The following is a 16861-nucleotide window of genomic DNA, read 5'->3' as shown; positions in this document are numbered from 1 at the left end:
ACTGAGGAACATTGATATTCAATATGGTAATTATTGGTCGATAGTATACGAGTGCATCTTCTGGGTCAAAGGCCATAAAAACAAAGTATCGAAAAACATTTTCAACATACAAAATATACAAAGATGTTGAGTTGGAACTAAGATATCTAACTTTTCTATAAATTTTGGGCTAACAGTTGAAGGCTGTGATCACTTGTGGTCAAGTCTACCGTTTTACCTCTATCTGTAAGTACAGGTGAGTTTATTAAGGAAAACTTGCATAACTCTTTAGAAGTCAATCTACAGCACTCAAGCTGTAATAAACTCTCCAAATGAGTCCTGACACCCAAGTAATCAGGAACAACCTGTGCAATTTTCCCTCCTTGACGGTTCAAACACAGAGGGAAGATTGCACTGTGGACTCTAATTAGTGGTTTAATCCCCTTCCCAGGCTGCTTCCATACGGTCCATGACATCTTCTCATTCACACAAGATGCAGAAATAGACATCGGCTCAGATTGAACAAGTCTGTGGTAATTAAAAAGGCAGCAAGGTTCACCTTTAGGAAGTTTTGCCACCAGCGAAGGGAAAACAACCTCGTAAAAAGTAGTGAGAACATATTTCGTGAGTTTGTTGTATGTTTGGTGCTAGAAGCTTGACAGAAGAAGTGCCGCATGTTTACTACTAGGAGTTGGAGGTGGCCATAAGAGCTGATGGAGGTGGGGTGGGGGGCAGGGTTTGAGTGATGGCAGCAACACCTGGTATGAAGGACCCATGAAATGAGCACTGTAATCAGCAGTGCACTGGCGCAGCCCTCTCCTAACTGGGTGCCTTCAAGATGACAGCAGGACAGAGCCCATCATAAATACACCATCCAGGGGTGAAATGGCAATAGTCCTGACAAGTCTGCCCGCGGCGTAACTTATGGGCGGCGCTCCCCGTCCCATCACGGGACGGCGATGAGACGTCTGTTTCGGCACCAAATCAAATCACATGCTTGGCTTAACAGGAGAACAGAGGTCGCCGCCAAAAGGGGGGTCAGGCACTCCCGCATCACAACCACCACATCATATTCATTGCTGCTCAACCGCTTTAACAAGCAATTTTCATGGTCGTGGGAGTCTATTTACTCATCTCTATTTACGGATATCCCGGTAAATGCAAGATGCCAGCACCCATCTCTTGCAAATGACTCCCAATCTTGAGGTGAGAGGGAGCGGGGGAGTTTGCCCATATTGAGAAGAATAGCTGCGGTATAAATCTGCTGCCGGGTAATTCTCCACCTTCACACCCCGACAAAGACAACCCCAGAATAGAAGCCCGGTCTCCAGCATATTATCCATCACTTGTACATTATGCATGGGCTGGAGGAAGGTTCACAATGCCACATTATCAGCATTTGATTGAGGCAATTTTTTTCAGCCTTCATGCATTTCATAAAAATGTCAATTATCCTACATTATCAAGCAATACAAGCTTTTGTTACTATGAATAAAAAGGTGAAAACTACATAATGGCATAAATTACCTCGTTCTACAAAAAGAGATTTTCTGTCCCAAACCGAATAACACAGACAGTGAAAAATGAACTTCTACGACTTACACAAAATAGATACATCAGATAAACTCATATTCTACTTGTTACCTTTCCTCCTGTCCTAATACCACCAATAACTCTCGATAACACAGACTAGAGGTAGAGAAATGACCATGTTGAAAATTTCATGAGGTCTATTGTGGATGAAATTACTCTTCTGACACGTTCAACTGAGTGTATTTATCATTTGCTGCCCGGGGTCCCTAAAAACTATATCACAAGTGATCATATAAAACAAGGTTGGCATTATGCATGACCTGTCCTGGCCTGAGTCATGGAGGGAAAACAAATCACTACAGCCCCTTCTGTTACCCACTGTTTTAAAGGTTGAACATAGCACCTCATGTTAGAATTCTTTGTCCTACCCCAAATGTCTCTATTAAGAACATGATACATCTTCTATAACTATATTCTAAAAGCTTGGAAAATTTTAAAAGGTACTCATAATATTGCAATTATATGTTGCGTTTTTTTCCACAATTCTGCTAATTAGTGCTTGGCAGCTTAATTACATTCAATTCTTTGTATTGTTTAGGAAATAAAAACAAGAAAATAATTATCAGTGATGGAATTCAAGGTATTTGTAGTACAATCTAAAATGTCAAGTAAGGAAAAATTACATGAACTTTCAACATCAACTCCTTCAACAATACCTATACACAATGGCATGAATATGTGGAAAATTAATATTTCTACATCAGTCAATCTTTGTTTCACAGTCTATCAACTACATGACAGACCATGTGCATGTATATTATACATGTAGCAGCTTTACCCTTATAGTAGCAACAGGCTAGTACAACTACTTAGTTCTATTGAGCTCTGCCTACTCATGTAACCTTGAAGTACTGGCGTGACAAGACAGAGGGCTCTTGGTTCTGAAAGATTCCTCACCGTCACTGGGAACTTTATCTACCATGATCCAAACTGTGATAAGCTCAGGTTATAAACTGCTATGACATGAACTGGCAGAGACTGCTAAGAACGGTTTGCATGGAAATGATTCTCCATAAAGTCGATTTTCTCATTTGTCTTCAAATTGTGCTACTGTCTACAGTATAGAAATTTGCTGCTCTTATCTGTATTAGGATTCTTAAGGCCTCACAAAGTAGACAATGGACAAACGGGATTTTCAATGTGTAATAAAATGAAATGTGATTAATACCTATCAAATGTTTTTCTGCATTTCTAATTACATGTATTTGAATCTTCAATCTTGTTTCAAGGTTTTCCATTGTTTTCAGATGGCCAAGAGAGTCCTCTGTCACTTTGCTCTAGAACTGCACGGTTTATTTTCCAGTGATTCCACACAGTCAACTCAGGGTTGTGGCAGGCAATACAAATATGTATGAGTCAGAAAACTTGAAACATGTTCTGTGCCTGATTTCCCATTACCAGAACCCTCTATAACCAAGGACAACATACTAGTTAGTCAGTCTATGGGGTAAGAATAATTCAGACTTAAGACTATACAAAATGATGAGAAAACAAAGCTTGAATTGTACTAATTAATATGGTTTCAAAAAAACAGCAACAATAAATAATTGTCAAAAATACAATAACATACTATTACTAGTACACGTACGCGCCCTTTGTAGTATGAATTGGTGGATTGCATGCAGTGTTTGGGATATAACATGGTTAACTGTTTGGGATATAACACAGTTGACAAAAGGATATAGGAATACTCTATCTTTACCTCATTCATCAGTCTCTTCAGCCCATCCACTTCATCCTCCCCCACATTCAGCTCCCCTCCAGGTCTATGGGGTAACAGAACAAGAAAACACAGAGGATTAAAAAAAAAAAAAGATACCAGTTACCTGTATGCAAGCAACGGATAAGTGAATGTTGCAGCTGCACTTTGGCATGTGATTGCAAGGTGGCATTTCTGACTAGATACTACTAGTACGTACTACGTAGTATCCAAGGTGGCAAATGCTGGGAATTCTGATTTTATAATAAAAGTCACAAATAAATGTTTCAATTGTATGATACTTTTTTCAAGTAGTCTCCAGAGCCTTTGTATGCAAGTCATTTTAATAAAACCATGAGTGTGTATTATGGGGAGGGATTTATAGGAATACTGTCTGATTACTGACTAAAGATGCTGATCAAGGCATGATCATGATTAAAATGTATCAAGGATAATTTTGTCTTTTGCACAGGACTGGAAAACTCTGTCATATTGCCTTCTCCAACCACCGCAGATATTCAACCAATGCTTGATACTCACAGTTTGAAGAAAGTGGTCCCCAGCTGTAACAACAGGACATGCGGCAGGCCGTGTTCGTGCACCAGTAGAACCCCCTCCACCGACCGCCGCATCCCGATCTTGTCAAACTCTTCCCTCATCCGCTGGAACCGTGCCTGAACCGAGCTGTCCTTCTCATACAGGGGCTCCTTGGTGCCGAATGTGTAGTTTGTGAGGGGATACCTGCTCAAGATACGCCATGGCATATACATGTACAAAGGGTTTTTTCCTGATACAATAACTAAATCATTACCAATACATGTAACGTTACCTTGAAGGCATGGCAAGAAGGGAGAAGTTTATTATCATGCCTAAATTGAAAACTCACACACAATGACACATCTTTTTTGCAAGTACAGGAGTATTATGATCTGTAAAAAGTGATCTGTAAAAGTGTTAAGTGTTTGGTTGCATAATTTTTACCTCATTAAAATAAATTATGCAAATTAGATCAGTTACAACAACAAGTGTCACCACCAGATGCTTCAAACGTTTTGTACTGACTGATAAACATTTTGTTTGTATCGTGGATATGTACAGGTGTAACATAATGTACTACACTACCCATTGTAAGAATGCATACCAAATATCTTGAGAGAAAAGGGGGAGTAGTGTAACAGTGCTAACTGACCATGCTAAATGGTCGTGCGACCTTTTAGTGTAATGGTTAGCGTTGGTGACCGCCAAGCGGACAACTCGGGTTCGATTCCCAGTTGTGACATGCTCGCCCCTTTCGGTTTTTACAGTACATGTATGTATCATAATATCCCGTGACACATAATTTGAAATTCATTGTTATAAACCATCTGTGGGGAGGGGGGCACACAACAAACACTATGCATTCTCATGCCTAGCTCGAGATAAAACATTGAAAAAATTTTTAAAAATCTACACTATCACACTACCTATTACACAGTTCTACACAGATCTTCACAGTTCCACTAGAACACTTTTCTTGGACACAAAGGTTTTCTGATGATGAGACCTGAAACAAATAATTTTGCTACATCCATGTGTGTCCCATCCCCCCAACCCAAGCCACCCCTCCTGCTCCCAAACCACGCCGCCCCGTGAGCTGATATTTGGTGTGTGTTGAACCTACAGGTTGATGGTCCTGTCCAGGGTGAGGGAGCGGGTGGAGCCGTACTGCCCGCCGTACTGGGAGGTGTTTCTCGGCCATCCCGCCGCTGGAGTGCGCTGAACGACAGACATCTTGGGTGGACGTGTGACGCATGCGTCGCGAAGGTCGGAGGTCACCATTTTTGGCGCGAAACTTGTAAAGTCTTAGTAGCCTCTACCAGGCTTCGGGAGGCGGCCAGGTGGGGAAATGATACTATCCCATCGTCCTTTGCAATACACATTCCACAACACGTGTCCCAGATGGCTGACTGTCAGCACCAGGTATATAGTCTTGTCATTTTTCCTTTAAAAGTGCAGCAATGGCAACAATTAGACCAGTAATTTTTACCTTCGCCAAGAAGGTTATGTTTTCAGTAGCGTTTGTGTGTGTGTGTGTGTGTGTGTGTGTGTGTGTTTGTGTGTGTGTGGTTTAGCAAGATAACTCGAGAAGCAGTGGATGGATTGGAATGAAACTTAGTAGGTGGGTAGGTCTCCATGAGACATAGAAATGATTAGATTTTGGGACCCCTGGCGGCTTTCCTAGGTACTGCAGTCGAACTTCCGGTTTTGATATCTCATGTTCTGTACATGCTAGGGTCACGAATTTTGATTGGTAGATAGCTCTTGGATAGGGAAGAAGTGACATAAGTTTGGGTCCCCTAGCGCCTTGTTCTGGAACTGCAGGAGCATTTGTTGAAAAAAATTTGAAGGACGATAACTCAAGAACCGATTGACGTATTGTCGTGATTTTTGGTATGTAGGTAGTTGAAGTGATGCTTGACATATATATATAATCAAATGACAATTATGCAAATGAGGACTTAATTTGCATAATTAATGAGGAAATTCTATAAATCTGCTTTGTTCGGTAATAGAACTATGAAACACTTGTGACATCCACTTGAGAACAAGAAAAACATCTGAGGATATAGATTATGTAAATGAGGACCTAATTTGCATAATTAATGGCAAATTCTTATAATTCCATAGTTGTAACTGCTGCACCCCGAATTTCATACTTACCACATTTGGAAGTAAAGTGAAGGTGAACATCAATAAACATAATTTATTCAAATCATGACCTCATTTGCATAATTTATGAGGAAGTGCTATAATAGCCTTTTTGTTATGATAAGGCTGTCATTGGATGGTGAATATGATCAACTGATATAATCCATGCAAATGAGGCTCTTATTTACAAAATCAATGATTAAGATTGTATGATTCGTCCCCCGCAAGGGTTAACATCATTTGGCGAAGGTATGAGATCGTGGAACTCTTGTTGGTTCTTTGAATCATCAAAGGACTCAAGTAGTGTATGAGGCTATCTGACTTTTGTAACTTATGTACAACTTCTTCCATTGTGTCATAAACATTTATGCAAACATTTGCTTCAAAAATGGTGCTCAAACTTCACCAAACTAAAGTGCTTTTCTACAAACTCTGTTGATTGGTGATATTATACATCTTGTGCATCAGAAAACCCCAAATACACCAAAAAGCACCCATGGGAAACGGAAGAAAATTGCATTTTTTGATGATTATTACATAAATCATATCAAATATAATATTTTCTTCTGTTTCCCATGGGTGCTTTTTGCAGTAGAAATCTGCCAAATAGAGAGATAGCATGCCAAGGGAGTTTGGGAGCGGCGAACTGTTCTCCCACGGACCAAACTCCCTTGGCATGCTTTCTCTCTATTTGGCCGATTTCTACCCTTTCCAGCCGCCTCCCGAAGCCTTGTAGAGGCTAGTACTGAGACTACGATTCTCTCGCGTCAAGGATGCCTCAAAAATAGCCTGGGTGCTAGACCCACAGCACACTAGGCTCAAAGTTATCCTGCACACAAAATAACTTTGAGCCCAGTAGAGTGATGTGGGTCTGCTACCCAGGCTACCTCAAAAACTGGCCCTACCTGTTAACGTTATTGGAAACTGGGTAATATCGACTCATGTTTGATTTACGGGAAGAAAAAAGGTGGTCTTGATCGTAGTCCGTGTGACTCATTTACAAACTATCGCCGTCTAGTCGGTCGATTAGACGTGAGGCGATTTACTATTGCACAATGAAGGTAGGAGGTGATACATGTACAGGTGAGAGCAAGGAGCTTAAAATCCTTGGTTAGAGGGAGACAACCTTCTCTCTAGCAAGGACTAATGATAATCAGGTTTTGTAGACTGACTTTTGATCGGGCTTAAAGCTAACGGTTCCTTTTCCGCCAAAACGCCATATAATAATCGATGTGCAAAACATTTTTATCTTTATTTTTATTAGTTCAACCAGGTAACGTTAACGTTACAACAAGCAGACACGTACAATGTGACGAATTTACACAGACTATTTCTATACATCCCCACCTTGTCAAAAAAGTTGCTGATACAGTCAAAGCATATTTCGTACCTCCGCAAAATATTATAATATGCATCGAAAAACATACATACACATGGCGCAACACCCGCTTAATGTATTAATATTGTATTTTAACGTAATGTTACTGCACGCCTCAGTACATGTCTAGTATGATAAGTATGATACATAATAAGAAACAAGAGAAACCGTTTATGATACATGACTACTAAATTGATCTCTCAAACTCGTTTACAGGAAAGATGGTGAATATATCTATACTAAACTGACGTCTCAAACTCAACAAGTAGACAACTGTCCATCCGTACTTTATCAATACGTTCGATAAGTGTCTCGGGACTGGGTCTTGCAGATGGGTCAGCCGCCCAACATGACGTCATTATTCCGTACAGGTCAGTCGGACATTCTCGTGGGATGTCCAGCCTAACGCCCTGTCGGAGAAGCACTACCAACTCGGGACAGGTCAGATGTAGGCGTCCGTCGTAGTGCGGCTCGTCTCCGAGCGTGGCTATCTCCCACAGAAACACGCCGAACGACCACACGTCGCTCTGACAGGTGTACTTGCGGGACTCTAAGGACTCCAGCGCCATCCACTTCAGCGGAACGGGCACGTTGCTCTGTGCGTCGGCGGGCACGTACTGAGTAGTGGTGTAGACATCCCGGGCTGACCCGAAGTCCGCCAGCTTGGCGACGTCACCCCGCGTGATGAGGACATTACGCGCCGCTACATCTCGATGGGCGATACGTAAACGTTGGAGCTCCTTCAAGGCGCACGATACGTGTTCCGCATACCGAAGAAGTCTTATTACGACTGTCACCAGTTGAGCGCATTCCTTGAAAGCTTGGTACTCGTGACTAAGTAGCAGGTTTAAAAGGTCTCCACCTGGAGCAAACTCCAAAAGGATAAACTTTTCTGGAGACTGGGTGATGAGCCCGAGCAGTTGGATGATATTTGATTCGGACGCTTTGTGATCCTTATCTTCATGTACGGTTACCAGTATGGCGGTCTCTCGGCAGAAGTCGCGGTAGCACTGCGCGTCCTCAGTCCGGACGGACTTGGCCGCGACGGTGACTTCCCCCTCAGGCGTGCGCAACTGGGACCTCCGGACGTATCCAAACATCCCCATTCCGATCATGATGCCAGGGGAAAGGCAGTTGGGTTTCCTTTCCCATCGCTTCAGCCATCCTGGCTGCAAGGACTCTGTCACGTCTTCCTCCAGGCGCTGCAACTCGAGCTCAAGGAGAAGCCTCGTTTCTCGTTTGTCGTCGACTGCGCGACAAGTTACCCGCCTTTTCCTGTACAGCACAGCTAGTAATATAAGGCAAAACGTAACTACAAAGATGAGGACCACATATATAAAATATGTGAGCGGTGGGTCATTACTCTGATTCCCCTCCAAAACCTTACACGTAGGTCCTGTCCAGGGCGGGGTGCATTTGCAGGTGCCATCCACGTGATGACAGGTGGCGTTGTTTTTGCAGGTGCAGATTTGATGGCAGCTCCACCCGTAACGTCCAGGTAAACAGGGCTTGCTACAGTCCTGTCCGAACCAGCCCTCTGTGCAGTTACACACGCCGTCGCTAGGCAGACACGCGCCGTTTTCACACTCGCACGTCTCCCTACAGCCGTACCCGTACGTGCCCTGCGGACAAGCGGTCTGACACCTGCGTCCCGTCCATCCAGCGGGGCACACACAGCCAGCCCACCGGTCACAACTGGCGCCGTGTCGGCAGCCGCAGACGTCCTCGCAGTGCTGGCCTGTTCTGTCAGGGGGACAACTGTCCACGTTCAGCACAACGTCTGTCTTGAAAACGTCCCCACGTGAGTCGTTAACCTGACAGATGTAGGGTCCATTATCCGTTGTCTTTATGTCGGAGATCGTGATTTCAGTGCCGTCGGCACCTGTCGTTGTTTTTGCAGACCCATCTGGAAATATCCACGACGTTGTCACAACATCTACATCGTACACTTCACAGCGCAGTGTCACGTTTCCGGAGATGTACAAATCGCGAGGATCGCTAGGTGTCGCTACAACGGAGACGGTATCTTTGGGAATGTCACAGGCCACACCTGTCCACCCCTGCTGACACTTGCAGGCTCCATTGAAGGCATGGCAATATGCCCCGTTCCTGCATATACAGATGTTCTGACATGCCCAGCCGTATCTTCCTCTCGGACAGCCGACTGGTTTGATCTCTGCCCACACGTAGTTGATGGCAACAATGTCAACTGTCATTAAAGACTGTCTAATTTTGATGGAGGGCATTGTTTCTGGTAGCTGACACACGAAACGTCGCTGGTCTCCTGACATTGTTGTCAGAGAAGAATAGACAATATACTTTTGAAAATCACTTTCCATCCAGCTGTCAGGGACGTTCTCTCTTACGTAACTCAGCCGAGGATCATAGTTTGCTTCCTTATCAATTAAATTTATCATGAAGACTGAGCTATTCCGATCGGAGGCAGGCCCACTGAAACATGTTATAGAATGTACCTTTGTCAACCAGAGCTTATCAACAATTGCTTCGTCGATTGCTTGATAGACAGCCCAAAACAGATCGACCGTGCAGTCCCCGTTGTCCGTATTCACGATGAGCTGTGGGTGATCTGAAGGCAAGGGATCCCCAGGATCCCAATTCGGTTTAGGAAATCTTACTTTAGCTGAAAGAACGTCTCCGTCGCTCGTTACACCCTCTACTTGCAAACCCGCCTGAAATAAAAATGTTCCTCTCTCTCCATTCTGTTTTACTGTAGGTGTCTCACAGGTGATGTTGTAGACCGGGGGATAGCCCACGACGTCATGGACTTGTAGCCTTACCTTCACCTCTCGGTGGACTCGTCCTGAGATAAGGACTTTGAGAACATACTCCGACTGTACCGAGTAATCCAAGGGATTGTTGACAACAAGGGTACAGTTTTCGTTCACGGCGAAGCGACCATACCGGTCTCCGTCTAAAACAGAACACGGAAGTTCCGCTTTTAAATTTTCTGTGGGCACGCGTACTGTAATGCTGAAAAGCAGAGGAATGTTGACAACTGCTGTCCCGACGTCGGCATTTTCGAAGACGGACACGGTCTTCACTTCTTGACACCAACAAAATCCCGCGAAACAGACAGCGAGGACTCCACAAATGTAGGACAGGCGGCACAGGTCCGTACGATCCGCAGCCATGGTTTAAGTACACCTCGCCCTAGTTTTGAAACTAGAATTGCCCAAGGCGTCAAGTTTCTGTTTCACCTTGTGACGCGGGGAGTTGCGCATGATTAAGTTACCGTGTGCATTGTTCAAAACAATCTCCAAACAGATTCTGTGGGGCAAGGGCCAAGGGGAGACTATATTCCTATATTTGCCGCCTGTATCCACTGGCCTACTGCAACTAACTACAAGAGACCAATATAGACTCCCCTTGCCCCACAGAATCTGATTGGAGATTAACCGAAACTCATAGTGGGATACTACTGTGATTCCTGATTTTTTCACTGTACTGTTATGTATTCACCGTTTTCACTGTCACTTCTGTACCGTGAACTTATCATTACAGTTAACAAATAATTCCTGGATTTTCTTTTTCCTGTACCTGTCGCCACTGTGAATATATAGTTCCGTGAACATGTCCATTTTTTCCTGGGGTTACGACAGTCACCTGATTAAAGAGGAACTAGCCATTAGAGGAAACTCCCATTTGGGACATCTCGTCTGTAGACAGGTTGCCATCCTCCATAGTTACTGCTGGCTCCATATTGCTGCTAACTACCTCTTCTGTGACAAGGCAATAATTACACAGCAGTGTAAAGATCTTGGATGCATCTTTCTGTGCAATCTGAAGCACTGATTCTCCTTTTTTTATAAACCTCAGACAAGAGAGTGAGCCTCAAACACGCCTGGAGCTAGGCTAAGTTAGAAGAATCACAACAAAAAAGACTTGGTTGTGTAAAAAGGGTCTCTTTACTCAAGAATCACAACAGTCATACAGGCCTACATTTCTGCATGTCTTGCTTTAATGTGTTCAGAAACGACCTGGTACAGTTATAATTACATCTTTCTAGCCTCTTTGGTTGCACAGAACCTTCCTATTTGTACCTGAACCTACTTATTTAAACATTTGTGTTAGCAACATTGATTGATGTTTTTATTTTGTATCAGTTATTTTACTTTGATTTTTTTACCTCCATGGTATTACTGGTGGCATTTTATTGCAATGTGGTCAGAAATAAACTGGAAACTTTATGGCTGTTTCATTAATTGGGCCTTAACTTAGTATATTACATTATATTCTTTTGTAGGTATGCAGTATTTAGTAATACATGTACATCTATTAGATATGTTTGTCAATTTGGGCCGTCAAGCCTGAAATAAACAATTACATTAAGATACATGTAGTTGATTCACATGAATAAGCATGGGTTTTGTATAATTTCTGTTACCTTGTATCATTGGTGACATGGTTTGGTGTTCATTTTTCTTAACTAAAAAGGACTTGACTACAACTATTTGAATGAAATACTAGTAACCCAGTAAAGAACATTCATAAAAAGAAATAGGAATAGATCTTTTCATTTGGCACTACTAGTATCAACTAGTTGTGAAATATGTGCTATTTAAACTAAGAAGAAAATGCTTTGCTTTTTTACTTTGCTTTTTAATTTGTAATCTTCTTCAGACCTAACCTGAAAATTGCCTGTACATGGCCTCAAGCTTCTTGTCTTCAAACTTTGGCAAAAAGTTCACCTTTATGATCTCGTCAAACCCTTCGGACAGCTGAGGTTCCACGTATTTCTTCCGAAATGAGAATATGACGGGATCCGCCACCTTCACGTGCCCCGCACCCGTGTAGGTCATGTCGCGGAACCGGTTGTTATGGCGGCACAAGTCCAGCGAGCTGTCCATCACGAAACAGCGGCACGGCACCTTCGCCTGGCGCGCACAGTCCACGTACCGCTTCCTGGACTCCACGTCAGGGTTGGTGTTGTCGACCACCACGCCCTTCCCGCCGGCCAGCGCCTGGCTGCACGCCGCCACGCACTTCTGCCACGTACCCAGCATGTCTCTGTTCACGTGGACGTACCCCTGCGAAACCAGGTTCTGTTTGACGAAGAACGTTTTTCCCGAAGCGGGACATCCCACCATCACTATAACCTCAGGTGCCGAGGACAAAAGAGTGGGTTGAGCGTACAGAGGACCATCTGCATCCAGCTTTCTTGGGTCAAAGTCGGGTAGCTTGAACGTGGCCTTCCTGTAGCCGAGGAAATATTCCTCGGGAGTGTGGAAGGTGAGTCCGATGTTTATCGCAAACAGACGGTCGCTACAGGCAAAGTCCTTCTTCCTCCCCGGGGCCCAGTTCACCAGTCTTCCTGCTGCATCCCCGATGTAGAAGCTGGCATCCTTGTCCACAGGTACACCATCGTTTCCTCTCTCCACTAGATGGTCCCACATGCCCGTTACAGGCTTCCTGTACTTCCCACTCCCCCTAGCAACATACACTTGAACTGCAACGCCAAGCTTGGCCACTATGTCTTCCACCTTCCTCCTGTAGTCCTTCTCATTGATCTTCCCCCTCTGGATGCCCATCTGATTGGTGAAGAAGACAACCTTGTATCCTTCAGAACTCAACTTCTTCAGCTTCCCAGGAACTTCTGAGAAGGCAATTTTCCAGTCAAAGGTGTCTTGTGCAAACACCTTCCCAGATTTGGTCACGATAATCGTTCCATCAATGTCAAAACTGGCGACCTTACTACAACCCTGTACCCCCTTGCTGGTATAGACTAGCAGTTCATCGAACTCTTCCCAGCATGCATCAGTGGTTGGTGTACCCGACATGGCTGATCCCCCAGGTCTAACTTTCCCTCCCGTGTTCTCTGGTTTTGCTGCTCCTTTTTCTGGAGACTGTGCCTCGTACATCTGTCCCAAACGTTTCAGTCTCTCTTGGATATCCCTCCTGTGTTCTGAGTCGGACTCTTCACTGTCTGACATGTCTTTTAGCTTCTCCTTCGCTGGTGATTTGCCCAAGTCAACCCCCCTCCCCTGCCTGCTGTCATTGTCATTGTCTGATCCCTCACTGTCTGACATGGCAGCCAACTTTTTTCCAGGCTTTAATTTCTTTACAGGTAAAGGGTTTCCCTCAGGACTGGGTGGTCTTTTGACCCCTTGTTTCTTCTGGAAAAAGTGCAGGATGTTTTTACTTGATGAAGAACTATCAGTGTCTTGTTTTTTAGTCTTAGCCTCTTTTGGCTTATTTTGGGGCTTCTTGGTGTCTGTGTATGAAGAAAATTCTACACGCTGAGGAAACATGTCGAACAGCATACAGAAGTCTTGCCCATGGTTAAGGGTGACGGTTTCATTTGTGTTGAGCTCTTTTCCTCCAACACTGCAGGGATTGGCACCCAACTGTGGAACAAATAAACAAACATACAAACAATGTCATAATTTCACAATTACATACTATATGAAAGACTTCACTCTACATGTACATGTATTTCTTTCACAGAACAAATTATGTCTCTAGCCAAGATCACAGACTTTTGCCTAACTATTTAGTTCTTGGAGCACAACATTAGATAGGACACCTGTTAGTCCTACATCATAGAAGAGATGGTATCCAAGATTACAGTATATAACTACATAATAGAGGGGGCCCCAAATTCACCACTTTTGTCCTAAATCATCTTATTCAAAGGTGAATAATCTTACATGAGATGCATACCGGTAGTTCATGGAGTATACACAACAATATACTAGTAATACTGAATGGCAAACAAACCTGTTTCAGTGTCACACTTTTCTTCTCAAGGTCCACTGTCAGTTCAACTGGAAATAACAAGATAAGAACATTTAGGTTAGCTGTATTAATAGAATCATACTCTCAAAAAGTAGGTGTACAATGTGAAAACATACAGAGGTCTTTTGCTAATAAATATCTAATATTTCAAATTACGAGTGTCACTGAAGATGTCTAAGAGTAAGCATCTGATTCTTGAAATAAGGTCTGATCCAATCAGCTGTAAAATTGGGGTTTCAGGTTCTACAAACTGACAGGTCCGGACCTTTTGGCCGAGCGGTCGGTGCATTGGGTTCACAAGGTGGTGGCCGGGGTCAATTGCCACTAGTTACAATACTACACACAGCGGACAAATGCAGAGTAAGAACCCTACGAAAACATGGCTACGAGATAAATATAAATTCTTGAGAAGAGTTTTAATATGGAGGATGTAGATGTACCTTGCTGTCTGGAGCATTTCTTGTCAGCTATTCTGCTTAGTGGACCCCGCCCCAGGACCACAGGCTGGTCATGTGACAGGGGGATGGGGGCGTGGCTGTTGTCAGCTGACACAAGCACACACTGGTCCATCTCACTTCTGTAATCATACAACATCATCAGTGTTGCCCAAACAGTTATGAAGTAATTTCCTTAATCTTATTCAATCTATGGAATAGAATTTTCCTATGAAATTTATGCACCCAGTTGGTGTTTATATGATTGGGGGAAGTTGGATACAATAACTTGAAGCATACTGAATATATGATCTCGATTTCTGGAAGTTACTATGCATTGTACAAATGATCATGCCCAAAACATTTCCCAAAACATTTGAAGCACACAAGAAGAGCTGGTTTCAAGACAGAAAATATTCGTGCCCCCCCCCCCCCTCCCACACCCGCAGCCACATTATGAATTTCAAACCAATAAAACGATTTTATCGTTCATAGGGACAATGTTTACCTGTCTGTATCACTTGGTGATGGTCTTGGTTCTATTTCAGCTGCTTTACAACGAATTACGACGAGATTCGGCTCTCCAAACCAAGTACTTGTAGAAGAAGGATACGAGTAGGCCCCTGGACATGCTAGAACACATGTGTTCGGGTCACAGTCTGAATAAGCGACACGCAACGGAGCAGTTTAGTACTGCAGATTCCTGCTTCTGCAGTTTTCTTGACCACGCATGTTCAGTTTTGCTAATCAGGATTAATGTATAAACACATTTTTCCCTTCAGAGAATCGCAAGGATGCATTTTATTGTTGCAATGCATAGTTTGTTTGTCTAAAGCCAATCCAACATTTCAAGGACCGCGCAGCAGTGACAGCTAGCGACCCTTGTACAAACTGCAGAAATGTTAGTTGTTGAGTCAAATCTCGCGAAGTTTCACGTGGCATCCGGGATATTTTCCCTTTCTCGGCCTCTTTCCCTTGCCACCATTTTTCAAGGTAGGTCTGAGATTTCCCTTTACGCGTTTAGATGGCCTATATTTCTGTTATAAGCCAAACCTTACATTAAAAATTCGACCTAAATGAACAAAAAAGCATCCAAGATTCCAACGAGATAATATAATGTGTCTCAGTTACGACTGAGGGGTTGAAAAAAGTGACTGATCTCGCCTTCTTTCTGGCGACTTGCATGCACATGGTCATACTCATAGTAAAATGGCGGATGCCGATCGTGGTGGGAACTTCATTTTGGACACAGCTGCTCATAGCATAAAAAGTCTGTACTGTACGATCTTGTTTCTGGTATCCGACTGTTTCTGCTATTTTGTCTTCAAGAGTTGAACCAAATATGACAAAAATCTGTTTCGCTATACACACTATTTGCCCCCCCCCATCCAGGATTATTTCACCATCGATTACAAAGCCATTTATGTTACTGTTCCTTTTTTTGTGTGTGAATAGGTTGTACAAAACGTGTTATGTTTATACTTTTCTCACAGATGCCTGGTGGTGTGACAGTAAAAGACGTGAACCAGCAAGAGTTCGTCAAGGCCTTTGCGGCCTTCCTCAAGAAGTAAGTCACTGAAAAAAAATTGTGTGTAAACTGTATATAGGTACTTTCTACCTTCTGAACCAAATAGAAATAGATGAGATGAGTATACAATGATTTTGTTTCACAACGTACAAAATTATTTGCTACAGACTTACCTGCATACCATCTTGAGTTTCTTGACTACATGTTTTAGGCCACAAGCATAGCGTTATATAGAAATTATGTGATTTGTTGTCAAGACAGTTGAAACATAATTGTACTGACCCTCCAAATTAGTTAGTAAATCTGTACAAAGTGCATATGGTTTCTTTCATGTTTCATTTGGCAACCATACCCTGCAGTCATTACCAGTGCTACTTCAACATTCACAGCTACATAAGTCAACACAACATTTAGATAAGTTTCTAGCAGATGAGAGCAATAGTTTTCTAGTGCAGAGAGACAGAAGTTAAAATACTACAGCTTGGATGAAATTTGTGCCTGACCAGAAATGTCCCATTGTTGTCCTGTAGGTCAGGTAAACTGAGGCTGCCTGAATGGGTGGACCTGGTGAAGACCGCTCCCCACAAGGAACTGGCACCCTACGACCCTGACTGGTTTTACCTCAGAGCAGGTCAGGACATGTCATGTATTTGCCAGTTTGAATTGTTGTGCTGTGTTAACAGAGCCAGAAGCATTTTTACCATGGGTGAAATGTTTCCACTGCCTAAAAAATAATACTTCTATATCATCAATCAGTGGTAGAAATACTTTTTTCAATGTTTTGCAATATGGCAGAATCTCACAAT

At 43.1% G+C, this 16861-nt stretch overlaps 3 protein-coding genes across 4 annotated transcripts in view; all 3 read right to left on the bottom strand.

Moving 5' to 3' along the window:
- Window positions 1–5073, bottom strand: part of LOC109473686 (cleavage and polyadenylation specificity factor subunit 5) — a 36510-nt gene extending 31437 nt beyond the window's left edge. For both annotated transcript variants that reach the window (XM_019773645.1, XM_019773646.1), the window contains exons 1-3: window positions 4932–5073; window positions 3812–4012; window positions 3275–3338 (exon numbers count right to left, since the gene is read on the bottom strand). In XM_019773645.1, coding sequence (XP_019629204.1) covers window positions 3275–3338; window positions 3812–4012; window positions 4932–5041 — 375 coding nt within the window. In that variant the 5' untranslated portion in view covers window positions 5042–5073. The remainder of the gene's footprint in view (window positions 1–3274; window positions 3339–3811; window positions 4013–4931) is intronic.
- A 2234-nt stretch (window positions 5074–7307) lies between these two features.
- On the bottom strand, window positions 7308–10542 carry LOC109473682. The gene has a single exon (XM_019773639.1). The coding sequence runs from the start codon at window positions 10487–10489 to the stop codon at window positions 7577–7579; it is 2913 nt and encodes a 970-aa protein (XP_019629198.1). The 5' UTR covers window positions 10490–10542; the 3' UTR covers window positions 7308–7576.
- Window positions 10543–11643: 1101 nt separating this feature from the next.
- Window positions 11644–15459, bottom strand: LOC109473684 (bifunctional polynucleotide phosphatase/kinase-like). The gene is made up of 4 exons (XM_019773641.1): window positions 15036–15459; window positions 14534–14670; window positions 14076–14122; window positions 11644–13702 (listed from the first exon to the last, which is right to left on the bottom strand). The coding sequence occupies exons 2-4, from the start codon at window positions 14661–14663 to the stop codon at window positions 11981–11983; spliced, it is 1899 nt and encodes a 632-aa protein (XP_019629200.1). The 5' UTR covers window positions 14664–14670; window positions 15036–15459; the 3' UTR covers window positions 11644–11980.
- Between the last annotated feature and the right edge of the window lie 1402 nt (window positions 15460–16861).

This window comes from Branchiostoma belcheri, unplaced genomic scaffold (genome assembly GCF_001625305.1).
Source record: "Branchiostoma belcheri isolate BF01 breed outbred unplaced genomic scaffold, Haploidv18h27 scaffold3, whole genome shotgun sequence".
Taxonomy (NCBI): Eukaryota; Metazoa; Chordata; class Leptocardii; order Amphioxiformes; family Branchiostomatidae; genus Branchiostoma; species Branchiostoma belcheri.
This window is presented reverse-complemented; position numbering and strand designations above follow the sequence as displayed.